Source organism: Melozone crissalis, unplaced genomic scaffold (genome assembly GCF_028551555.1).
Source record: "Melozone crissalis strain CALT ecotype California unplaced genomic scaffold, PUWL_Pcris_2 ptg000006l_1, whole genome shotgun sequence".
In the NCBI taxonomy this organism is placed as follows: Eukaryota; Metazoa; Chordata; class Aves; order Passeriformes; family Passerellidae; genus Melozone; species Melozone crissalis.
Genome location: NW_026535784.1, coordinates 3,389,686 through 3,416,624, shown reverse-complemented (window position 1 = coordinate 3,416,624; position 26,939 = coordinate 3,389,686). Strand labels below are relative to the sequence as shown.

Genomic DNA, 26,939 nt, shown 5'->3' with positions numbered 1-26,939 from the left:
ACCTGGGAGGCAGGGAAGTTGTTTATGAGCACTCAGTTTTGAACACAGGCATAAAGACTTGAAATATCAGCTGCATAACTAAGAAATAAAGTTAAAAGTGCAATTCAGGTCTGTATTTGGGAATACGAGTTCTGTACCTAAATACAGATAAGACACCACATTTTGTTGGTGCGACTTTCTTCTAAGTCACTCTTGCTGACCATTGTAAATCAGAAAATTTTCTGTGCAACATTTCAATTTGTTTTGAATCTGGGACAATAACATCAAAATCTTGTAGATGATCTGTACTGAAGGTCATGGCAGGGAGTACGAACAGAAATGTAATGTAAACTGTCACAATTTCTTTTTGTTTCCTGTAATATGCTGACACATATTTATGGAAATAAAAGGTTCTATTTAACTTCATTGTGCATAGCAGAGCTCAGAACACATATACTTTCAGAAAAAGTGAAATATTTTCCAAAGTGAGGTGCTATAATTTTTATAGAACAAGAAGTCTGAAAATTTCTGTTTTGTTTGACACTATTTTCTCCCCATCTTAACATTTCCACACAAGTTATTTTCTGCATATGGCAAAGAAAGTGTTGCTCTTTTTACTTCTACTTTCAACATAATTTATTTCTCACTATTTAAAATATGAGAAATTCAAAATGTGTCTCTTTGGCAGATATTAGAGAATGATACTTTTCCACAAATTTCATTTGGTCAATAAAAGACTATTTTCATTAACATAAGATTATGAAGTTAATAATAGGGAGAAATTAATTTCAGAAGTTATTTTGAAAAGCTGTTTTCCAGAGACTCTGTACCTACAAAAGCGTTGTGTACGTGCCAGTTGCAAGCTGTGAGGTGCTAAGATAGTCTCCATTTCAGGATGTATGACAGAATTCTTCTGATGTTTGTAGCCTTTAAAATAAATTGTTTCAGTTCTTTTAGAATTGCTTCCTGCAGAGAAGAACCTCATAATTAGAAACAAAGCAGAATAAGACTGCAGTGCAAGTCCTTTTATGTGTTGGTTACCTGATAGACTTTTTTGAGATGAGATGAACTATAGCTATTGATAATACTTCTCTTTTTAAGCCAGGTCTGCAGAACTACCTAGAGTTACTTTGCTTTTAATTTCATTTGATGAACAACAGAATATTAAGCATGAAGCAGGTAATTATAGTATTCAGACTGAGTCAGGCTTGCTGACTGGAATGCTTATTCAAAACACTGCAAAAATTTCATTATAATTGTTTATCTTTTGTTTGGGTTGAGTTTCTTCAAATTTAATGATTTCTTCTTTATTCCTTTACTTAATTTTTGTTTTAATTTTTTAAGATATGCATACTTTATAAATAGAAATGCCTCTTCTATGTTCTTCTTAGCCTTCTTTTACTATCTTTAAAAAAAATCTCAACAAATAATATCCTCCCATCTAAATAATGCCTGAAAAACTCCTAGAAGACCAGACAAACATTCAAGGTAGGATAGCATGTGTAGTACACAGTTTGTATTTGTTTCATAACAGGCAGAGAAAATTGGGGAAAATTAGTCTTAAGTACTTAAAAGTTTTCCCATCCTGTAAAATTTAGTTTTGTTTTATTCCATCAGCAATCTCATATTATACAGTGCTCTTCTAGAGCCTGCCTGTTTTATTCCACCCACACGTAGGCATATATAACTTGCCATTGGTGTTACACAGGATGAAACATATTATTTTTAAAATGTTAATGGTATATCACAGCAGAAATCTGCCTTACACATTAATTTTTCCAAAAAATTATATGCTATGTTCAACGATGCTTTGTGACTAAGGGTTAGATCAAGTTTCTACTACACTAATCTTTTTGAGTACTATATCAGCATTGACAAATTAATCACTGAAGTTTTAAAGCAAAAGCTTTGGTAGGAAGACCAGAAATTTTTATTTTTTTTCATCGCACTAAATTTCTGGGTTACTGAAAAGTTTTACGTATGTAACCCCTAGATAAAGCAAAGCTGGCATGGCTCCATAAGTAGCTCCAGTTTCATTTTTTGGTGCTATCTCTTTACAAATTCATATTGGCTGATTTCATAAGATTTCTTTGATTATATTTTTGCTTGATAACCTTCTTAGTTGAGTCATGCTGGGTAAATAACTCAGCAAGAGATTTCAAAATAATAATATTGTCTATAACCTTATTTTACTACAACACTATGTAATAAGATAACAATTTTCTATTGTTCTTAATAGTGCAAAAAGATGTTATGAACTAGATAGAATTTGAAAATCTGAAATATGTATTTTGCTAGTTCTCTTTAATGTCCTTTCCTCCTACATTATGTAGTCAAGCAAACTTCAGTAGATTCCTGTGTGGAATAAACTCTACAGTCTCCTTGAAGTCTCATTCTGTCACCTATAAATTTAGAGGCAGGGGCACAGATTCCCCTCTGAGCTATAGAAAATTCTCTCAGTTAAACAAGTTTAGTTACTCTTGAGAATCAAGCAATCTTTCATTTTCCTCAAAGGAGTTCCACTTAACCTAAAACTCTTCAGTCAGAAAAACACACACACTGCTGCTGAACAGCTTCGCTCAGCAGCTTTACACTTTTGAGCTGAAAAATACATTACGCAGTAATTATGCGACAGGCTACAAACACAGCTTTGAATTGTATTTTCTCTCATGCTGTTTTATTATCTCTGTCCATGTAAGCTATTTAATAGATGAGATGCAGTGAAGTATAGCAAAAATTTTGGTACCATCTCTAATGTACCTGTTATCTTTTTGGAGAAAAATTATCTATGCTTTGGATATGCTGCTGATGTTAGTGTCTTAGAAAAGGGTTTAAAATTGCATAAATCTTCATGTGCTTTACAATATTTAACACCCAAAACATATAATCTCAAGAGAATTTATCTCATTTTTCTGTTCCACTGAAATTTTCAGTTGCTGTTCTTGGAACAGATTTGGATCATACTTTACATTAATTTCAGATGTTGGCATGCCACCAGCTTCAGTTGTTTATTTTGAATTTGCACTTCTCATAGATGACAGAAATATTTGATTCAAAGAATACCAGAGCAGTATGAAGTTAGTCTCTGAATTAGCGAAATATTTATGCTTTTTAGAAATTTAAATGAAGCTGGATTGACCGAACTTCTAAATCCTAAGTACTAGTGATGTAATGCATCTTGTGAAAGCTATGACTTAGCTGTGCATTATTTTTCCCTGAAAGACTAATTAGATAAAACTGAATCACAGAGAAATTGTCATAGATGTTTCTAATTCCTTCGGCAAATTTGTGTAGCTGAGATCTTTAAAACAATTTAAAATTTCCTAAGAGAGTTTTCAAAATACAGATTATTATAGAAATCTGTATAAGTTTTGTTTTGTAGAAAAAAAGATGACTGCAGCTAGACAGATTTTCATGGACTGAACCATAATAAGTGAATCTAAAAAAGAGAAATTAAATGATACTTTGTTTAGCAAGCAAAATTTATTCCAAATTTGCTCTTTCTTCCTTTTCCATCAATTTTATCTCTTAAAATTTGAAACCTAAGATATGTCTGTAAATCTTAATTCAGATTAAGATCTCCCTATGAATAAAATTATTGTAAATTAACCAGAAGAGTTTTCCTCTTATAGCATGATGACATTAATAAATATCATAAGAAATTGTTATTTTGTTATTCCAGAAAGATGTAATTATATTCAAATAGTTTAAACAAGAGGCAAGATATTTGTCTACTGAGTTTCAAACAGATGTGGTATAAAACACATTAGATCCATAGAATCACTTTTTGACCAACCAAAATGTCCTAATCTCTTGAGAGTAAATTATATGGCACCTATTCAATGAATTTTAATAGTGTGAGTTTAGAAGATGCTATCAGTCAAAAAAGCAAAGAAGCTTGCTTTTTGGATATTTCCTTAAATATAGTGTCCAGCGTTTTATATGGAAGAAAATCAGATAGTTAAAGCTATTGCATTATATTACTATGGTGCAGATTTGCACATTTACTTATGGTCTTAATTTTAAACTTAAAAAAGAGTTGGAAAAATGTTTTATATCCAATGACAATTATTTAGATGGTACTGCACTCTGCTATTGTTGTCTGTAGAGCTCTATGGATATGTGTGCTTGAGTCAACAAATCCAGGGAGGGAAAAAGGCATTCATATTAAGTATTGAAGTTTGTCAAAGATGAGATAACAGATTTTGTCCAGGAATGATTGACACAAGAAATATAAGTGTAGCAAATACACGTACAATTCAACCTATTAAATCTGATTCCTTAAAGGAAAATGAGGAAGACCTGTCTCTCACAGACATTTCTTGAAGCATGAAAATTGTTTAAAGGGCATCCTAATTTATCCAGATTGATCACAAGGCTATCTGTGATGGCAGGAAAAGATTTTTATCTTGAAATGGGTGCCTTATTCTCTTTCTCCCAGTAGCTGTTCAGATCTTTGTCTATTTATATTCATTATTGTTGCTGTAAGAACAGTGCTGGTTTTCATTATTTCATTGGCATGAGAAGCCCTGATTCAGTTTTACTGTCAATTTCAACCTCTTTCTGTACCTCCTCTACTTTCAGTGACTAAAATCATCAGTAAATAGAAACAGAGAAAACTCCACAAAATACTTTTGCAGCAGAACAAATAATCAAATAATATAACAGCACTCAAGATGTATATAATTACCAAACCACATGTGTGATAGGGTAAAATATGCATTGGGAGTTTGTTCAGTTGGTTTTTGCACTATTACACATATAACAAGTTTTCACACATCTGGCTGAAAAGAGATTTGAGAGTATACATAAATAGTCTAATAAAAAAAGGGAGTCTCAAAATACCTTCACAGAAATAGCAGAATAAAATCAATGTTAATTTTAATGCTGAAAATTATTTTTGTAGAAGTATTTTGAGAACATATTAGTTTTTCCATTTGATTTCTAACCTTGAAAGTGAACAGATAATTTTCAAATTTAGCTAGGTAGGCTCTCATCTCCGATTTAAAATATCATACATATATATATATATATATAGTAAATGCTCTACCAATCCATTTAAGTTAATTATCTTGAAGTGTAAGTTTAATAAACTAATCATTGGTGTCCACCACTGTGGACTATGGGTTTATCGGTTGTGCTTTGTCCAGACCTAATTTAATGGATCACTATCAGAAAGGCGTTGTTTATAAAAGAGCATGAAATACGCTCATCAACCCTCTCTGATGCTCATTCCTGTACAAGGTCCATGAAATGCCCAAGTGTGATGTGCAGTTGGACTGGTAGGACTTCATTCAGCTCTGGTAGGAGCACGCCATACTCATTGAATAATTCTGGAATAATTCCCTCATGTGACAATAAATGTGGCTCAGGTGATATTTTGGTACGCATTTCTTTGCCTGAAGGTGCAGCTTCATGGCAGACACAAGTAGAAAACAATTGTACCAGCCAACATGGAATCTGTTACATGAATAAATTAGCTGTACTTCAATGCACAATGCTTTACATTCACAAGAACCACAATCCTAACTGACACCTCTATTATGATCTCTGAGAGAAGCCAGAGACTAAAATATTGCAGAGAGAGTAATTTTCTGCTAAATATTTTTCTGTCAGGAAAACATATTCAGAATGGCCTGAAAGGAAGATGCCTGTACAAAGTATGCACCATATGGCCTAGCTGTGGTACATTGTGGGGGCAATAGGGGGAAATAATCATTTAATAAAAGGAAATTAACAGTTTACAAAAAATTTGTCTGAAATAATAATTGCCAAAATACCACAATAATTTATTTGCTTTAACAATAGTTGCCCTGCAAGTCAAGTGAAATGTACAGATTTCTTTATTTTTTTTCATCTTCCATTTCTTTATGTTCTGTCCAGCTCTGATATTTGACCCTTTAACCACTGGTGTTTAGTGTCTTCTTTGGCTTTTTAAAATAGTCCAGCAGCTGCTAACTGATTATGACAACTCCACTTAATATTGGGTAGATTAGTAGACTGTGGATTTAAACTGGGAGTAATCAAGAGGATTATTTTTTATTTTCCACACCTCCAGTCAATAAATTTAATACACTATTTTTTTTTCCAGTTGTATATTCACTGTTAAAAAGAAGATAATTTAAACTCACTGTTAATATGTTTTGCTTGGCTAAGTTTTATGCAACCCTAACAGACATAATTAAGGTTTTTCCCAACCTATTGTCAAGAACTTAGTCATGCACTGCCAGTGAAGCAAGCCTAACATTGTCATTTTTACTGAGGTCTGAGTGAAAGCATTAATTAATAATTTCAAAAATTTCTTGATATTCAAATGAATGGAACAAGATGGAAAATATCTCATTTATTCGTGAAAAAGTAGATGTTAACTCTGAAGCAGTAGTCCAAAGTATATATACTGCATGTCTCAAAAAATCTGGAGATGTCACAAGCAGAAGAAAAATGGACTATTTCCTGAGATTTACAATTTTATGGGTATGGTAAATGCTTTGGCAACCACATTAAACAAAAGTAAACTGACTAATTTTAGTATTGTGCTGCACAACATAAGAGGAGATTAACTGCAATATTAAACATTCTTAAAACAATAATATAATTGATTTACTAAAAAAGTACTTGCACTGCAGTTACTTGTGACAAAAAAAATATTCCATTTTTTACTTTGGGGCTGGGAAATATTTCACAAAATTCGGAGGAATATCTCAGAAAATCTGTGTCAGAATATGCCCTTCATTCAAACTGCTTCTATTCTTTATATTGTTAGGAAAAAAAATCATTATACTGTTTCATCCCATACTGAGCTAAGCACTGATACACCAACCTTTTTTCATGTAACATCCCTATGATTCATGTGTAGGTTTACAGTCTTTCAGCTATATGTGCTCAAGAGGAATTAGTGCTGTGCTTAATACTTAATTACTAATGGACTGTAACCCAGATGAATCTGTCATAAATATGGAAAAATTCTGAGCTGATGCTTGCAATTAATTCACTGTAATCTGCAGACACAGCTGAAAAATCAATAAAAAAATTAATGGAAAAAATCCCTTTGAGCAGGACATAAATCACACTGAGAGCACTGAGAGATTCATTATCTTTCTGTATTTGTCTCTTCATTTTTTGAGGTGTAAAGACTTTTCCACATACTTACTATAAAAACTACATCAACAGCAAAAAACTCCCCAAACTCCTTCTTCCCTGCAAAATCTTAATAAGAAAACATCAGTACTTATAACAGAAGTAAAAATTTAGGGGAATTAATCTTGTGAGGTATTAAAATCATAATGCAATCATCAGTCATAGCCTGCACTGCTTCATGAGGACAAAGTCCTGCTTGTAAAACTTAATTTCCTTTTACAAAAATAATATCACCTAGTTGATCAAGGGAGGCGAGTTGGTGTAATATTTTGGATTTCAGTAAAGCTTTTCATACTGTCTCTCACAGCGCCCTCCTGGACAAAAGTTCTAGCACACAGCTGGATAAACACATCATGGGATGGGTTCCAATCCAGATCTTCTAATATAATTAAGTAAAATTACAAATTTATATGTGCATTTTTGAGAGAAACATTTATGACATGGACAGATAAGTGTGTATTTTTTTCCATTGTTTGGGATAAGGTTCCCTTGATGTGACACAAAAGGTTAAACAGATCCTTCACATGCTATTTTTCTTCTTACTATACAACTTTCTCTCAACAGCTGCTAAAAAGACAAGTAGTCACAAGTTGTTTCTGCTTCATGCTGAGCTCTACATTATTTAGGTAATAATTTGCATGTAGAGCATAGATAACTTTGTTCTTTCCTCCATTTGAAAATAGCATAATATAAACTAACAGAGCTTCAGCTCATTTTACGCTTACAAGTTTAACCTTTGAGAGTCTGTGACGTGTAACAAAATATACTTTGCATGAGTCACACAGAAAACCTCTGGAAACCCGAGTAATTCCCTTTTTATGAAAGCAATACTACTATTTAATATAGGTTACTATTCAATATTCTATTCTGTGTATGAGGTATAAAATAGATCCAGAATCCAGCAATGTTTTGCTGCACAAAGTGGAACAGTATGAAGCATTTCATTTTCACAAATGCAGTGGTACTACCAACATAATCAGTTCAAGTTACTATTTCATGTATCAGAATAATTCTCTAAGAAGTAGCTCACTAAAAGATATGAAAGAAATCAGTATTTTCCCTTAAAATCAATTCTTAAATAGGGAAGCCTTCAAACAGAATTTTCAAACTTCAGTTTGAGTTCTTGTCATCAAGCGCAAGTGGTTCAGTTTTTCTGTTTGCTTATTGATTTTATTCTGCCATTACTTGTGACAATTAACTGGCCATGTGCTTAGTGAGGGTTTATCTTTGTAATCAGTCACCATTTGAAGCTAAACCTTAGCCATATATAATGCACTTTTATATTGCTTCAACAAATATCAGTCTTAAAAAAGAGCTTGAAAATCCTTGTCACTGACTTTTTCCATGTATTCAACTTTCATTATTGGTTTTGTATATCTTTGAAGATATTTGTGAGATATCCATGAGACCAAATGACACCAGACATCTTTTGGGCCCATGTCTTTATTTTCTAAATGAAAGCAATGCTGCATTCATTAGCATCCCTGAGAAATTATTATTTTGAATATCTCCAAATATAAGTTATCTGTTGAATGAGGTAGGCATAAATTGAAGGGAGATGAAGGGAAGTCATGGTGTTTTTGTCTTCTGTGGCAAGAGCACTTGTTTTCCTACCTAGTGTCCATTCCTCATGTGAAAATACATTATTAAATCCTTATCAACAGGAAATAAAATAAAAGAGAGGAACAGCTGAGGTGAGCTAATAATGGCTGCTAGCTACCTGATTCCCTTAGAGCTCCTGCAGTTCCATCCCTTTGGCAGGAGTATCAAGGAAGTTATGGTGACTTTTGAGCCTTGATTCAGATTTTCTTAAGCCATCTGTAGGAGTGCTGACATTCTAATTGCTCCATAAATTGTTTCAGCTCCGAGTTTGTTAAGCACTGACACATTTTACTGAAAAAAATAAAGGCATGTAATTTGACACAGTGACAGATTAATACCTTAGCATTAAATTGGCAGAACAATTAGACGGCTTAAATGTTTCCTACATCTTAATGTCTGTGCTACTTCAGGAAACCACAGTAAGTCCTGCTTTTCTGAAGGATATGTTGCCATTGCAGTGATAGAAGTAAATCAGGCTATCAAAGGATTTAACAGGATTACAAGAAGTCTTGCAGCAAATACATTTAAATCTGGAAAATTAAAATCTGGGGAATTTAGGTTCAGCATGGTGCATTTAGTATGGTACTCACCACTGGTATCCCATAAGCTGATACTTAGTTCTCATTATATATGTGCAATTGGTTTTGTGAAAGCAAATGAAATAACACAGTCTGAACTACTGGATAAATACAATTTAAACAAGAGAAAACTGTGTTTCTACTGGCCTTTCCTATTTTATCATGTAATCAAATTAGTGTTTGTCTAGAATTAATCTCATTGAATTTGATTTCACTTAACCATAATGTTGCAACATTTATGTTATTTTCCTCCACTGACAACCATCAGATCAATACGATTTTGGCCCATAAGAGTGCAAGTATATGTTTTTTTAGTGAAAAAAACCCCCAAAACTATAGATCTGTTTATAACATAATCTGTCTTTAAGTTAGTTGTAAAATACTGGTGATTCCTTAAAGAATATAGATGTAATATTATTGAACTGGTATAATCACTAATTTAAGCAAGATTATTTTTTTATCAAGCTGTTCCATAATTCAGGAAAAAATTAAAGAATATTATACTTTAACATTATGGAGGTAATTATGATAGAAATAACTATGACTATGTGGAAATTCAGCCAGAAATACGATTGCTTAGGAAATATTTCTTTATTACTTGGGTGATATTTCTTTGGTTATGTCTGAGTCATTTTAAGTAGCTATACAGACTGGTGTAGTATGTTTAATAAGCATAAAAAACCCAAAACTTTATGTGTTCATTATCTTATTTGACTGCTCCTCTGTACAACACAGATAGGTAATATTCAAGGGAAGCAAAACAAAAATATTTTATAAGATGCAAACACTTATGAAATTTTAGTTCTTACACCAGTTTCAGGTTTAATGGACTTCAGAGGTGTGATATGTTTTGCACCACTACAAGCAGAAGCAATATTAATTCTTTAATTTTTTGAAGAAGCTAATTGTAAGATAGGATGGATGTGTTTTTTCTCAGGAAAAAAGATTTTATAAATGCTAAATTATCATGTTGGAACTTGAGAATGGGTGGGGTGCTTTTATCATTCCGGGCTTTATGTTTCTCTATTCCTTTGATTAACACCTGAATTAAGTGGTCCAACTATTTCTGGGTTTTGCTTGTAGTTTTATTACCAAAAAATTTTAAGGAAGATTCTAAAACGGATTTTTGGTTAAACTGAGGCCCCCTGTCTGAGGTTGATTTATTACTGAGTAAGTCAAGAGTCTCAACCCAGAAGCAGTTAGGAATTGGATTGAGGCCAAAGTACGTGAGAGTTGGCAATCACATCAACAGAACTGTAGAGATGAAGGGAAACTTTAGAGGTCATTTAGTGCATCCTTTCTCTCCCAAGGTATGATTAGCTATGTTTATGTTATCCTGGGAAAAAAATTTTCTAGACATTTGTAAAACTCATCCCAGATTCTATAACCTTCCATTACTCCTTCATTCATCCTCAAAGATTTTCCTAATTTTTAACATGATTTGTCATTGTTGCAATCAAGACATTACTTCTGGTCTTTTTCACTATGGGCCTGCAAAATAGATTATTTCCACTCTTGTTTTTTTTTTCTTTTTTTTTTGTTCTTGCCTTTCAGGTACATTATCAGTGCTCTTTCCTACCATATCTGCTTTCTCTTCTCACTAATTCACTTTCATTCATCTAGCATGAACTTTTTTCAAATTTAAAGAATCATTTAACTGTTTCTATTTTCCTGTGACATTGAGGTTTTTTTGTCTGTTTTATTTTTTATTGGTTTTAATTGTAATCGATCATTTAGCAGCACATATTTCCTTTAACATGCCACTCTGGTCTCTCTTGAAACTGCTAAGTATTAGGAATTTGGACTCATCACAGCACTGAGTCTTGCTAGCTTTAGGAATTGTTTAAGAGGAACTATTATTTTCAACAATTTTACAAGTAAAGTATTCAAAGTTCTCACTTTCATTCTATATTCTTCATTCTTTATTTCTATATTTCTTTCCTTTGCATTAAAAAAATAAATCAGATTTATAGAACTCATGATTTTGTATCCTCTTCATACCTTGTCTCACAATATTAATCATTCCATCAATATACATAAAACTTTTCTGTACTCTCAAGTATTTTCTTAAGCACTGAAAGGAATTTTAGAATTAGGCATGATATACATGAAATTATTCTAGTCCAAAAGCAATTAATATATTCATTACTTCAGTGCAGTTGGCACATCTCAGGCAGCGGATTTGTGTTTGCCTTTATTCAGTAAGACTGTTTTAGAGATGGCATGCACTGTCTCTGCAGTACACGACAATGCCACATTCAGAATGACAGCAGCCCAAGCCTTGGGGCACTAAACGCTTCTTGAGATATGTTCGGCTGCTGTTTAACTGTATTTAGCCTAAGGTACAGAGAAATAAATTGCTGATGCTTTCTAACATGTTTAAGTATTTTTATAGTGTCTTGGCATGTCAGAATATGCCACGGCACAAACTGGGGTGCAGCTCCTGAATTACAGCAATTAGGAGGCAAGAATTTCAACAACAGTACTGTTGTAGCTGTATATCCCTGTCGACTGGCTTTCTTTTTCCCCCTTAAACAGTGATTTTCTACAATATGTACTCTCTCAGCTGTTTTCTGCATTATTGTTCCCTGATCATGTCGTCAATACTTGTTAGGCTTTAAGAGATCTATTGTGTCCCTGATCACACAGCTCATAAAAGAGTCATGGCTTTTAATATAAAAGCCATATAAACATGCTCCACTTTAATCATATACTGGTGTTTCACTTGCATTTTGGATGCTCTTCTGAATGTAACATATTGTGCACAGAATGCAGAAAAATGGGGCTCATCCAAACCCCAGTCTCTTTCTTTACTATGCTTTTTTTTTCTTTTCTCATGGTAGCTGGAACTATTCCACATGCAGTTTTTATAGGTCCTCAATAAATGGAACCATGCAGGGATATTATGGGCCTGTCAATGTGGAAAGCAAAATCTGCATGGAGCCATTGATTTGTCATAGATACCATTTAGAACTGCTCTGCCAATGACTGCTCAGATACTGTTGTCCAAGCTGCATGGTTTGCAAAAGTTGCAGAGTTGCACTGCTCTACTGCTATATGGCTACTGTGGTTTTGTACTCCTCCAAGAAAAAGGTCTACAGCTAGGAATGCTTTCTGCAGATGTTCAAATTATTGTGTCTAGATACAGTGTCCCTATTGATTTGGAAGGTATTCCATCTCCAGGGACAAGTGGAACAAAAATTTTGCCAGTTTAAGTACATCTTAAATCTGTTGTTACCATCAGCTTTGTGTGTGGGTTACAAAAATGAAAAAGTGAAAAGCTCTTTGCATTTTTCTCCAGTGTCTGTGCTAGAACAATGTCATGACTAGATGTGGATCTATAAAATATATTGTACAAGAATGGTTGTTAAAATTGTGTAGAGTGGAGCCAGAGTGAGCATTCTTGACTATATTTCTGCAATGTATGTGTAAAATAAAAGCACGTAACTTGTAACATGAAGAGCCATGGAATGGATAGGGTTGGAAGGGACCTTAAAAATCATCTAGTTCCAATCCCCAGGTGTACTTGTTGACTACTGAGTTCATAATACTGTTTATGTCCTTGATGAAATATATTAACCTCTTTTGATTAGGAATAGGAGGAGAGAAAATAGTGGAAAACTGCTTGGTTGGAATATTTGAGTTAGTTTCTTTGATATGAAACTGGAGATAGAACATCACCTTTCCCCAGTCCAGCCTGCAGTGGTAGGTGCCTTCCCTTTTCGATAAGAAGTAGCCCTACTAGCCCTGAGGGAATGGTCAGCTACAATCAGCAGAAACATTAGCACACATACAAATATCTCCAATCACTTACATTCTTTTGTACAAAGCTTTATGGAAAACATAAAGCATATTAATGTCTCAGAAATGAGCTGCAAATGTTTAAGGATTTATTGGATGAATAGTTACTAAAGTTTTAAAAAATACCTAACTTTTACAGATAAATTTTAAAAATTTGGGGTGAAAGCTTCTATCAGATACAATGACAAAGTAGATTTTAAAGTCCATTGAATTAATGTTTTCCAATTATTTTCCCAAGCTGAAGTCTGGCGAGTGAAATCTGTTTTAAAAGTATTACATTTTGAATTCTCCATTTACATGTATGCCTAAATTCTTTTCTAAATATCTGTATTTTAGGGAGTGGGTTTACGATGGCTGAGCCATGTTCTGATCTGATGAGCAGATATGCTTGACAATAACTAAGATGATATCTTCTGATGACATCTTCTGATTATCTTTTTTGTGCAGATAAAATAAAAGGTTGAGTTTAGCTAGTCTATACAAACTATTAGAACCTAATCCCTAATCTACAGATTTCAGTATAAAAAGAAATATCGCATATCTTTCTCTATCAATTAACATTGTGATAATGTTTTTTTTTTTTTTTTTTTTTTTTTTTTTGTGTATAAGGGGCATTTTAAGCACAAATTAACTTGGTTTCCAGATATATAACTGCAGTAGGAATCTGTTGTGCTGCTCCTTGATGATTTGCCAATTCTGCTGACAAATTGTTTGCTGTGTCATATTCCATTAGACTTGTCAGTTCTCAGTGGGGTCACTACTGGAGTACTTCACTTTTAAACTGAGAAGCACTTAGGAAAAGTATTTAGCTTAGAAATAGATGTGTTTCAATGCAAATTGTGCTAGAAAACATGAGTAAAATTTATTTTTATTTTCAAATTCAGAGATTGATCAAAACTCCATGGGCTAGGTAATTTAAAATGCTGACCATAGAGTCCCTACTCTGCAAAAGAGGGTTGATCTGTTTCAGTGAGTTAGCAAAAATGCAGTTACTGTGTAGCTAAAGTGGTATGGCAGTTTATTCAAATTAGAGGTTAAATAACTGTTATCAAGTGCACAGAAAGCACCCATCTTCCCTTAACCCACTAGTTTAGGTGTGTCAATCTTTTAAACAGATGAGAGATTAAAATGCAACAGGTTTCAAACCGTGTTCGATTAGATCTGTACTGAAATGCTGCACTGATTCAAGCTCTGAGAAAAGATGCAAGAAAGAAAGCAATGGAGTAGAAGGCTGTAAGTGTCAAATCTTAATTTAAGGTGTTTTAGAGAAAAATAAATGGCACTGGATCTGACAGCCTGAGGGACAGGAGGCTGCTGCTGCTATTCCATGCCCCCGAATCCAAGCAAAGATGAGGATATATTCCCAGCTGGCACACACACAGAGCACACACATACACCAGATATACACCGAGCTGTCCACACAGATCACAGACACTCAGAGCCCTCCCATGAGCACAAACAGCACCAGGGGCCTCATTCTGTCCTCTTCTCTGGCTGGACAGGATGGAAGACCGCTACTAGTGATAGTGCACACACCCATATCTATACATGCACTCATAATAAAGAGCCCATTCCCAGGAAAGAGCTGGAAAGGAACTTGATAAGAGGACAGGACAAATGGTGTTCATCCAGCGTAGAACACAACCAGACAAGCAAACTATTTACTTGTGACTGGCCCTTTTGTCCCCTTATTTCTCTATTTCTCCTTTATCATCTAAACTCCTCACTTGTCTTCCTGATGGTTTCTCCCCTAAATGTCATCTAAGTCCTTTGCTGTCCCAAATTCCTTTTCCTTTATGTCTTATAATTTGCTTTACATACCTAGACAGCAATCCCCAGCATTACACAGAAAGATGATTTTTCCTTGTGAATCCTTGTTTTGAGTTCCTACTTGCTACTGCACACCCCTGTGTTCCTCTGGGCCTGGCAGATGGACCTTTGAGGGTCTGGTTGCCCTATGGTGGGCCTGGGTAGGTCTGTTGGGGTATTATTTGGGCTAGAATTGTTCTTCCAGTGTCTCTCTGAGCTCTTCTGTGGGTGTGAAGATAAAGTTTACCACATAACCCAACAGGTTATGTGACTTGGAGGGTTTTGCCTCATAAAACAACATTATAAGGCTGAATTGTACATTAAGTCCTCATGTTTCCCAATAACGAGTTCCATTATTTATCCAGAAGTGAATAGGAGAAGCAACACAATGCAAAATGGTGCATTTTCAAGAGCATGATTAAAAGACCACCAGCAAGGGAAAGATTTTTATGAACCCACGTATTGCTGACTCAAATTTTTTTTTCAGCTAGAAAGACTCCATCAGATATAATGAGGTGCTAATTGTTTCAGTCTGGAAAGAAAACCCCAAACTCATATGACAACAAAAGAAAATCTTTCCAATAAACTTATATTCCTATGTTTTAAATAAAGGTCTGACAAACTGCCTTGATCAGTGGTTGCTAATATTATGTCAGAGTAATAATTAAAATACTAGAAGCAAGCATAATGTTTAATGGTCAGGATTTTTTTTTTGGAAATAAGGTGCTGGTTCAAATAATTTATAGAGGTTTAAGGGAATTGTCCCTGTTGTGAAAATATGAAAAATTGTGGTTAAAAATCAAAGCATATCAGGGCAGTGGAGCAGTTAATTATGCTTCTTATCATTGGGGAGGGTCAGAATAATGCTGATTTAACTGACAAACAGAGGATTTTCCTGTACCCATCCCCATATTCTGTGTATGTTTGCAGAACACAGCCACCTGAAAACTGGTAGGCTGATAAGTTTTTATAGTATTGCATTCTTCATTGGGAAAAAAAAAAGTGGGAATTGTGTCTAAGGGAAAAAGCTTTAAAAATAAATTGGGGGAAAAATTTTAAAAAGAAAAAATCACTCAGTTCCCTCCTCCTGACCTTACACATCTTAGTTACAGGATTACTCAGTTATCTAGAAACCAGGGCTGTTTCCTCATTAAAGTCAGTGATATTTCATTGAAATATGAAATTTTATAAAGTATTCAGAATGCATTCAGTAAATTCTATGAAATGTTGATACCTGGAAGTAGCAAATAGTGTACACACCTTTACAGTACAGCAACAAATTATTTATTAAATTAATGTTTAAATGCCTAAAACAAAAAAAAAAAATCAGGACAGGATGAAGATAAATCTGACTTTCAAGAGCTTTTGCAATTCTATCAGGATTAAATCCACAGATGTTGAAATGAAATATGCTTTCTCCGCAAGCACCTGTTTTAAATATTTTAAATTAAATTGGTTTATTCTGGAGGAGTGAAGGATTTTTGGCTGTTGGGTTTTGGGGTTTTTTTGTTTGGTTGTTTGTTTTTATTTTCAGCAGTGGTTTCTTTTATCAATTTATTAAAAAATCACAGCTGGAATTATCATCATTTGAGAAGGTACTTTATTAGCCAGATTAAAAAAAAAATAGGCAAAACAAAAGTAACAGAATGAAGGCTGAGCGGGCCTTTGAAGGAGTTTTTATAAGTTTGTATACACATGTTATTACAGGCAAAAATTACTGCTCACAAGAATTTTGGTGTTGTAGTGGGAAGGTAGAAAAATGCCAGAGCCCATTTGAAGTGCCTGATTACGTTTCCATGTTTTTTGCTCCCTTCAAAATAATTGATTTTTTTTACAAAAAACCCCTAAATATTTCATCAAATAAGTCATATCATATGAAAGCCATATCAAACACATTTGAAAAAATTATTTTTGATTTATGTTCTTTGTCAATTTTGTTTGAATATAATGTTGTTCCGTTGTAGGCAGCTTCAGTTATTCCTTTAGACCATAAAGTACACTATAACTGAATAAAAAGAAGGTTAAAGAATCTTACCCATTCGTTAAAATAGTTGAGGTAGTTTTTAAATTCAGTTGTTTGCAAGTATTAAAATACGAATATTAAATATCCCTGCCTTGAAAACAGGTAGGAGTCAATACTGCAAGCCTCGGAACTTTGCTGGTTTTCAGTAAAAGCTCTTACAGGAACAGAAAACTTAGACATAGTGAACAGGAACAAGACACCTTCTAACACAGCCAGGCACATATAAAATGTTTCTCTTTAGGCAGCACTCAGATTCATCCCATGCCCTACCATGCACATATACACACAGAACAGCTTTATTTGTACTATTGATAAAGTTGATAACCTATAGCAAAGGTTTTGTACACTTCTGCAATTACTGATTGTAGAACTTATCTAACATATTGTGGGCTAAAAACTCAAGTGCCCAATCCTCAGAAATTCAAGCAGAGGGTTTCATTATATGAAAATTCATTCCCTTTGTCAATAGCGGATCTGCTCATTTGCAGGGCATTAAGTATGCTTGTAAGTATTTCCAGGGCACAGGGTCTGAGGATTCTTCCACACAAATTCAGAGTATTCTCTAAAAAAAATCAAGGAAAGGTATTTTTAATAATTTCTAGAAAATTGGCAGTATGGAATTAAGTGTTTCTTCGACTCTTTCAGACACCAAAATTAATTCAGTACCTAATGCCAAATGTTTCTGGAATTGATTTTCAGGCACAGGAAGAGGATTAATAGATTTTGTATTTTTTCAATTATTAAGATTGAGAATAACTGTACAGATCTGCTTGCTGCCTCTGGGCACATGCAATGTGAAAAAAATTATTACTGAGGAACTTACTGCCACATTCCTACCAATATCTTTAAAAATACCTTTTGTGAATGCAAGGATTCTCAGTTTCAGCGGAAGTCCCCGTAACAATAATTTGTAAAGACAACTCTCTTTCATTTTCAGATTCACGGCCTCTACCAGATGTAGCCCTGACAGGGAAGTGCACCCGAGAATGTGATGAATACGGCCACTCAGACTCCTGCTGGATGCCAGTCCGCACTTCTCCGGAGAGAAAGCAGAAGAGCCAGCCAAAACTCTCCACTTTCATGCCTGTTGATGAACGGGGCAGTCAGGAAAAGCTGGCCAATGGAGAAGCCTCCCTCATGGGTGACCGCAACAGAAACCTCCTTAACAAAAAGTTGACCTCATCCTATGAGACCTTCAGCGCAGCTAGTTTCAGCAAAAATGAAGAAGGCAACCCAGAGGATATCCCCCTCACACAGACAGGGGAATACAAGCCATCTCCTGTCAATACTCTAACTAGAAGAGAAGTTTACCTGTAGGCTAAAAAGCAGCGACAAAGTTGTTTCATAATATAAGAAAGAAATGGGGCAAAAGTCTTAAAATCACAACAATTTTAAGAAAAAATGTGAAACAATAAAGAGGGGGCCACCAAAGAGACAAAAGATCTGCCTGCCACTTCTGCCTCCATAGCAGGCATGTAATTATACTGTCTGCCTGACTATACTGTACAATGTAGAAAACATTGCTGTTACTTGCATGTCTAATTCCCCCTTGCTGATTTTTTATTTTCCTAGATCTATGGTTGCAAATTCCTCCCATAGTAGCAAGCTTGATTAAAAAGAACACGACACACTGTTGTTTCCCTCCTGCAGAAGCATGAATTAAGCCACTCATTTTGTTTGTTTGTCATCTGGCTTGTTGAGGATAACAGGTCAGGGAAAATGTATTCGAAACATACCATCTGAATATTGCTGATCCCCATCAGGGACAATCCTTCAGAAACCGTAAAGATATAGGATAAATATAAAGGAATAATCATTAATAGGCACTTTGTGAAGACCACAGCTTTAATATTCTCACCTCTCATCTGAGGCTGGAAGAAACAGAAATATGTTCAGCCTGAGACTGCAGTCAAAAACATGGCATACTTTCCCGTGATTCATGGACTCTGGTTCTGTTTTATCCATTGAACAAACCTGTCTTGCTGTGTCTCTTTCTCTCTTTCTCTCTCGTTCTCTGTAATGATTATTTCAATGTAAACACAATTACTAACACTTATACCATAGGATAGCAATGATAAACTGTTGAAATCATTATTTTGGGCAAGACTAATGTTTAGCTGGGAAGATTGTAATAACAAAAAGGCCAAAGATCACACAATGGATCAGGGGAACTGCTAAGTATTGGGGCTTGACTTAGAAAATAAATGTATTCACAAAAAACCCACATGTACTCATAACACAGCTTCAGTTACATTCTATGCAGCGGCACAGTCCACAAGCCCAGATGACAATTTTTTTTTTCCAGTGTGGTTCAGTTGGATGCCCAAAGGAACTGATGCTTCTTTTGTAATGACATGATACATTGCAACACATGCTGCATGTTATATGCTGCATATGCTAGTTCCAGGGAATTTTTAAGATTAAAATTAAAAAATAATAGTAGAAGAGAAGGCCGTGTTAGTGGGAATGCTTGATGGGAGGGAAAAAGGTGGACAACAGGATAATGCAGTAACAAGAGAACATTACAACTCGGATAAAAAAGCTTCTTTTCAGATTGCAAGGCATGGTTGCTAAGTCTGGTCATCAGTGTTGCAGCTTATCAACTGCTTCAATTATGTCAAAGATGATGATAATGAAAGCTTTCTTGAAACCAAGTGCATTAAAACCAAGAAACGTGCAATACTAAATGATATCAATACTCAGAACATTTAGCATTAGTAAAAAATGGTCTGATAAACAGTGGTATGATACCTAGGAGATCAAGAGGAGTTAAAAGGAGTCCATGCTGCAATATGCAAGAGCTGTAACAATTATCATGGGGAGTGCATCATGAAAGGAAGAGGAAATGAAACAGGGTTTTGTGCAATAAAAGCAACAAAACATGCAGAACATCAACCAATTGCTTTGTAGTTGATGCTGTATTAATAATCACAGACTGAGCTCAGACATTCAGACAAAAGTGACAATCAAACAACACAGCAAGGACAGCTCAAGGACGGAGAAAGCATTCAGATCCCTGGCTGTTGAACTGGCACGAAGGCATGGCTAGATGGCTCTCTAGTAACTGTAGTCATAATGTAGCTTTGGGTAGTTTCTTGCTTTGAAGAATTGCATAGAAATAACCTTAAACAGCCTAAGGTAGAGGTTGGTAAATCAAAACAACTCATCACATTTATCTTTTGAATTCACTTCTCCGTATAGTGGGTTGTGCCACTACTGGCCTTTTCATTCTCCTCTCTAAAGTTTACTTTCTTCAAGTAACATTAGTTTGTGTATAGCAGTTATGATGAACGGGCACATTTTAGAAAGAAAATATTAAAATAAAAGATTATTAACGATTGAACATTTTTATGTTTAATTATTTAAGTAATACGGGGAGATGCAAGCTAGTACTTTGTTATGAGACTGCATATAGCAGTTACTGCTTTGTATAATCTGTAAGTACCTGTTTAAAAATGCTTCTAAAAATGCTTATGTAATGTAAACACATTTTTCTTGCACGTTTCAACAGAATACACAATTGCATAACACAAATGTTCAACAGAACTTCCTTTAATAAGATTTTATTTAATATTACACACAAGAAAATAAATTAGGTAGCTGGGTTCCATATATTCTTAGACACTTTTTCTACAGGGGTAATAATACAGGTCATAATAGACCTTCAGATTAAATGGATCAGCAGTCATTCACCAATTTTTGCACCACGTAAGACAGTCATGAAATAATTTTCTTGTGTGCATCTCCTAAGATCTAAAATGTGTGAAAGAATTTTTTAAAAATTCTATCTACTGTAAGTATTCACAGTAATTCTTGTGGAACTAGCCACTATTAATATGCTGATTACTCTTCTGACCTGGCATGACATACAAATATATTTTGTGTTTGTATTTTTCCTCTTTATTTGAAATAGGTTAAATCTGGTGCCACTCCATAAATAGAGTGCTTTTGTATAAAAAATAAACAAATAAAGCTATAAAAAATAATTAGGGTGAATGCAAAATATGCAACTGTGCCTTTTATACCTATTATTATGGTAAAGTGGTAGTTGGGTTTGGACACTGAGGGGTAAGGGGCTATTCCCAACTTTTTTGAACCTGTATATTTACCTGTGTTTATTTTCTGAGAAATTATAAATAATATATTTAAAAGCAAGCCTTTTGCCAAACTCAGTTAATGGACCAGTCTTAAGCATTATTAACACAAGGCTGTGGTTTAAGTAGGTCTTGAGGATTTTTTTAATTACTATTTGTGTGGGCTTTGGGGTTGTTTTAATTTGTTTTTAATTTTGCTGCCTGGAAAAGTATGATCAGTCTATATGATAGTTATTTAGCAAGGTGTCGCCAATTCATGTTGCCAGGAAAATTGACAATTTTTTAATAGCTTTTAGCCTTCATCACATTTTATTTGTACTGTATAGAAATCATCTTTTTCTTTCCTTCCATGGGAAACTCAAATGAGCTTTGCATGTATTTTACATTAGGGCACCTTTATAGATTGATGCGTTAATATATAACTTTATATGTATTAGAAAGTTCAATAGCTTTGGTCTAAAATCTAAGGCTTAATCCAGATCTCAGACCCACTATGTTTATTGAATATGGTTTCTGACTGGCCTGCTGCCTGAGTTTCAGGAAAAAAAGTTAAACATTATTTTTATGTGGGGGAAAAAATGAAATGGGATTGAAATGATTGGCTGAAAGGCTACCCTAGAAGTTGTCAAGCAGAAAAATCATGAATCAGGATGAAGATCTTGCCATAAATCCAGCCATCACCAAACACTTGTAAGGAAGTTAAACAATTAAATATTTTTCTTTCTGTTTCACTGGTGATAAATATACAGAGTTTCCTTAAGAAAAGAAGCAGATGATAAAGCAATAGAAATGAAAGCCCACCAGTTAAGTTGTATTATTAACTGAAAGAGCATAAGCACTAGGAAGAAGACAACATTCACCAGCTACCTGGGGTATGCTTTCAGACAACTTTTCCTAAATTTTAAAGCACTTGCATTCAGTGTGGTACGATCTGTTTGTAATAATAATCATTGACTATTGTTCTGCAACTTGGATGTTGATAGTGAAGCAGAGAACAATTTATCATTGTTTATTATGAGTCACTATGCACGCAACTATGCTAAACATGGCAAAATGTATTAAACGCTAGTCCACCTCTATTTATGAAATATTTACATAATTTAATTTGCTTTTGTACAGTTTTATGTAAATAAATTGCTTGTCATTTTTGTCTCTGCAAATTAAAATATAACATGTTCAACTGGTTGCCCATTTGCCAGTTTACTTTCTTGGACAGTCTATTCCAATTTTACTAGATTAAATCACATGCTAGTTTCAATATTTAATGGTATTTTGAATAGCAATGACTCTGCCTTAGTAACTGGCCACAGATTCAGCTGCAGAGATGGCTGAGGTTTTACCTGTCTTCTGAGTGAAATTCGATAGACCTGAGGCTACTGTCACCCTGGACAGCACACAGCTATTTTCTCAGCAGAGAGTACTCGTAACCTGAACAGTTGTTTCTGATTACTGATCAAAAGGGCTTATTTTAAAAATGTGTTCAAAACCTTCCTATTAAGTGGAATAATAAGCCTTTAGCAAAAGTCCATATATTTCCATTATAGGTTGGCAATTTTTCTTATTATCAACAAGGCTGCTATATTTTCCAAGAAGTTTAGAACTATTAGCACATCCTAAAATGTCAGTAGAGCATCTATATTGAGAAAAACAACACAATTAATGCAGAAATTCGGGGGAAAAAAAGAGAAACAAGAGCTTCCAGTTCTCTCTGGCTGTGAATCAAATTATCCATCTCAGCATAACTATAAATCAAGAACAAATCCTTCTCAAGAAGGAACATCTAAGAAGAAAGAGTTTATTCCTTAGCTGTCTGGATCACACATAGTTTTTTTTGTCTTTGTTTGCTTGTTTGTTTTGAAAGAGCAGGCTCCAAAACAGCCATTAAATTGGGATTTGCATCAGTTATAATATGTGAAAAAAGTGTTTGTGGGGAGAGGGATCAAAGGTCGACACTCCTTTCATCGCTCTCTATTATCCAAAATACCGAATTACTACAGAGGCCTTGGAAACCATTGAATACAATTTCCCAGTAAACATCACAGAAAGAGCCATTTATATCCTTTTACCTTAATACAGATTAGGCTTGGGTTTTTGTGAATACAAACTGGCCAAAACTTTTTATAAAACAAACTTTACATTGCAAATGTCTTTCTCTGAATGTGCTTAAAGTTTACATTTTCTAGTCTGCTCTAATGAATGTGTCAAACAAGATTCTTCTTTCCACAAGCAGAACTCTGAATCTGCAAGCCTATGGAGAAAGTGTAGTTCACCACCTGACCCTGGATCTCTCACACTGCACTTGAATGAGCTACCCCTCCACCCCTTTCAGCAGTAACAGTATTTTAATGAGTAACTTCAATCAAGCTTTCAAGTTTATTTTGTACCAGTTGCAGCATGCAAGGCATGACCTTATGTTTGTTTGTCTTTTATCTGCATTTTCTTGTTTACCCACTGCATCCAGGAAGGTGATTACAGGAAGATAAAATAAGTTTCCTGAGACATTAAGAGTGGTAAGAGAGGATGATATAAACTAGCAAAAGCAAACAATTTATGCTCCCCTTTAACCCTGGCTTCAGTTCTCCCTCCTGTGTTGCAGTAAACTGTAAATCTTATGCAGAGACTGAAATTAATAAATGTGACCTAGGCAGAAATAATTTCTTGTCTTTATTGAGCCTCCTGAGGGGAGTGTATAGAAGATGCTTAATAGTTCATAAATATGCAAATTATCTAGCCTTTGCTGAAAAGGAAAGCAGTGCTGCCGTTAGATGAGAGTATTCCTTAGTAAAATCATAGGATTCTAGTCAGGCAGTTCATACAGCTCTTTCTTCTGAAGCAAGTGTATCTGGTTTAAAGACTGAGATACACTTACCAAGAAACTGGGGGGCTGGAAATGCAAAATACCTATCCTGTACTTGTGTGGAACAGCCTCTGGGAAGAAATAAAAGGGAACAAAGAACAGCAAATAGGTATAATGTAATTGGTACAGAACTGATAGAAATATATTCCTTTAGGACTTTCAAACTGATGTAAGGATTTGAAAATAGGGAGATATTAATGCATAATTTTTAGCTAACTGTGGTATGGTACTGTAACTTATAAGAAAGGATTCTTTTTAATTATAAGGCATGTGATTCTATTTAAGGTAATGTTTCTAAAGATTAAGGCAATGGTTAAAAAATGTTTGTATATTAGTATCCTTTTTTGTAAGCTTACTAAAGAAAATTCCAGCAGGTTTCTACAGCATCCACTGAAGGAGAAGACAGTTTTGGAACGACCAAATAGGCAAGATATAGTTTTCATATTTCTGTTCTATTTTCAGGATAACAACCAGCTTTTTCATGTTCATGTTATAATAATGAATGAAAAAAACCCAATGCTTTTCAGCTGTGCCTTCAAGGATAAAACTGAGGGAACAAAGAAGCCAAGGTAGTATAAAAGCAGGTTTGTACCATGTTTACTACTGCTTTGGTAAATTCACACTCAGCAAAATGTAGTGTCATGAAGAGAGCAACTTAAATAACAATGAAATATTTAAGTTTTTTGCAATCCTGTCCACAGTCAGAGAAGAAAGAAAAGACTAGAACAAAAGAAAAAAAAAAATGCTGTGTCTTTTTACTACCTATTTCTCAAGGATTTCCAGCATCTATGGAATTCCCCAAATAGCAATATTGGATTCTACCATTTCCCATAAAAGTGTGCACTTTTCCTTTTTCCAAAGGTACTTGCAGGTTTTATAACTTGTAGTAAGTCTAGTTGGGGAAAATCATCTTCCTGAGTTTTTCTTCTTACATAGCAACTGTGTTACAGGATTCCAGAAAATGAAGCTGATTCTAACTGTGGCAAGGTTATGGCATCAGTAGTTTGTTCAAAGTTAGTTGAATATATATTTGATGAGACAAGTAGAATGAAGAAATCAGAGGAAGATATTAGTCTGGAAAGATCCACAAACTGCTGCACATGCTGTAATAGTTCATTATTTAGGCATGATTAGAGGAGAAGAGGTGAAAAAATTCACAAGCAAAAGTGGAAGAAGGATAAAAAAAGTTACAGGTGGAGAACTTGGCTAATTGTGTGTTTGTATGTGTGTGTATGTACACCTCTTGCTTTTGAAGTAGATTTTAAGGTTCCAGAAAATTCTTTGTCATTATCTAATGATTCCAATCCAGAATATTGGAAAATAAAGACCTTCAGTAGGAGGTCCTGTATTTATTTTAAGCTTTAGCAAGACAGAACAAAATACAAAAATTAGCAACTACCCTTTAGTCTGGCAGTGTACAGTGACTACAGGGTCACACAACTGGATAATTATTGAACCTGCTTCAGCTTCTCTCCGGTTTTCTATCTTATATAAGCTGCTAGAACAAAAGTCAGAGAAATTTTTTTTTTAATTTACATCTCCTCTTGCTGACAGTACCTGGAATCAGCTTTGCACTTACTTAGCTTTTCTCCACCTTGTGCTGGACTAGAAGAGAGCCCTGGAACAAGAGGCGATTTCATATTCCTTTTCAGTCTGACCTCTGAGCATCTGGCAGGCATCATGTTTCCACCCTTATCTTTAGGAGCATAAAATTATGGTAGACTCACTCACACATAACTTCATGTTTGAATATTAAAAGTGGTAGAGCAAGAAGCATGCCTTGAATTTTGAATATTCTGCTGCTGTGCTGAAAAAAGAAAAATATCCTGAATTCCAAAGAGGATTGAAATACTGCTCTGTGTGCTAAAGATCCAACCACAGGGTATAACCCTACAATAACACCCTGTACATTTCTACTTACTCTAATTTGTGCCTTATGTAGAGTTGTAAGAAAAATGCACAAATGCTCCAGATCCCTCTGAAGTACAGTGCTTTATATATGTGAGAAAGAAGGAATCATCTTTTGCCCAGCCCTAGTAAGTTAAGCCTGCTTCCAATTAGTTTGGATCCCCTGATGAATATTCTGATTATATTTATGCATCATCAGTGAAATGATGATGGCTAATTAATGATACATATAGTGTGACATGCTCATTTAGGAGGGCATAGAATTAATAGAGGGGATATGATGAAAATGTACTGGCTGGAGAACAAGGTTTTTCTACTGTAACTTCTATAAGGTGCTATAATGTATTGGCTACAAATATTACTAAATATTAATATAAAAGTTAAATAAAATTTTTCAATTCGAAAGAAAATTCAGCTAATCAGAATGAACATTCAGAAACAATTAAGGGTGAGAATTTGGCTTGTCATGTACTGGGGTCACATCTGAAAGTTACAGAATATTGTCTTCTGCACAGAATGACTGCAGATAAAATAAACTTAATAACATTTAGAAAAAATGCATCTAGTCTTTCCTTACACAGTGATGGAATTCCAGAAGTTTACTGTTCAGTGTCACTCAAAAAAGAAAACCACTGCAACAACAAAAAAAAAACCAAACCAGAATGAAGGTTTAGAATTAAGGAAGGGCTGTCAAACAGAATAAATTCTTTTGCTTAAATGAAGATGCTGGTCCATGATTCAGATTTTTCACAGTTCTGACTTTTCCCCGCTAAATAGATAAGAATACAAATACTAGAAGATATAGTGATTAGGGTGATCAAAATTATACATTAAATAAGGTAGGATTCTTCAGCCTCTGTTCAGAAGAGAACTGAGAGGTCTGACAGTGATATATAGTTTTGCTTAATAAATCATCTATGAGGCATCATTAGAAATTATGATGCACTGGATTCAAGATGTATGGAAGTGTGTTTCCTCACACTGAATCAAAAATAACTTTTTGTCAGAGATCTCTTTTTGGGATGCACCCATGAATGTGGCTCACATAAATAATAGAATAAATCCCAGAATATTTCTAGTGTCATTCTTTTTATGAAGGATGTAAGAATAACTTAATAATAACATATCTCTGTTTCTACCCCTCTACTACC

At 34.5% G+C, this 26,939-nt stretch overlaps 1 protein-coding gene across 1 annotated transcript in view; it reads left to right on the top strand.

Annotated features, from left to right (window-relative positions):
* The window catches only part of PCDH7 (protocadherin 7), a 265,181-nt gene extending 242,973 nt beyond the window's left edge, over window positions 1-22,208 (top strand). The window contains exon 3 of the mRNA XM_054290657.1: window positions 17,867-22,208. Coding sequence (XP_054146632.1) covers window positions 17,867-18,246 — 380 coding nt within the window. The 3' untranslated portion in view covers window positions 18,247-22,208. The remainder of the gene's footprint in view (window positions 1-17,866) is intronic.
* Window positions 22,209-26,939: the final 4,731 nt, after the last annotated feature.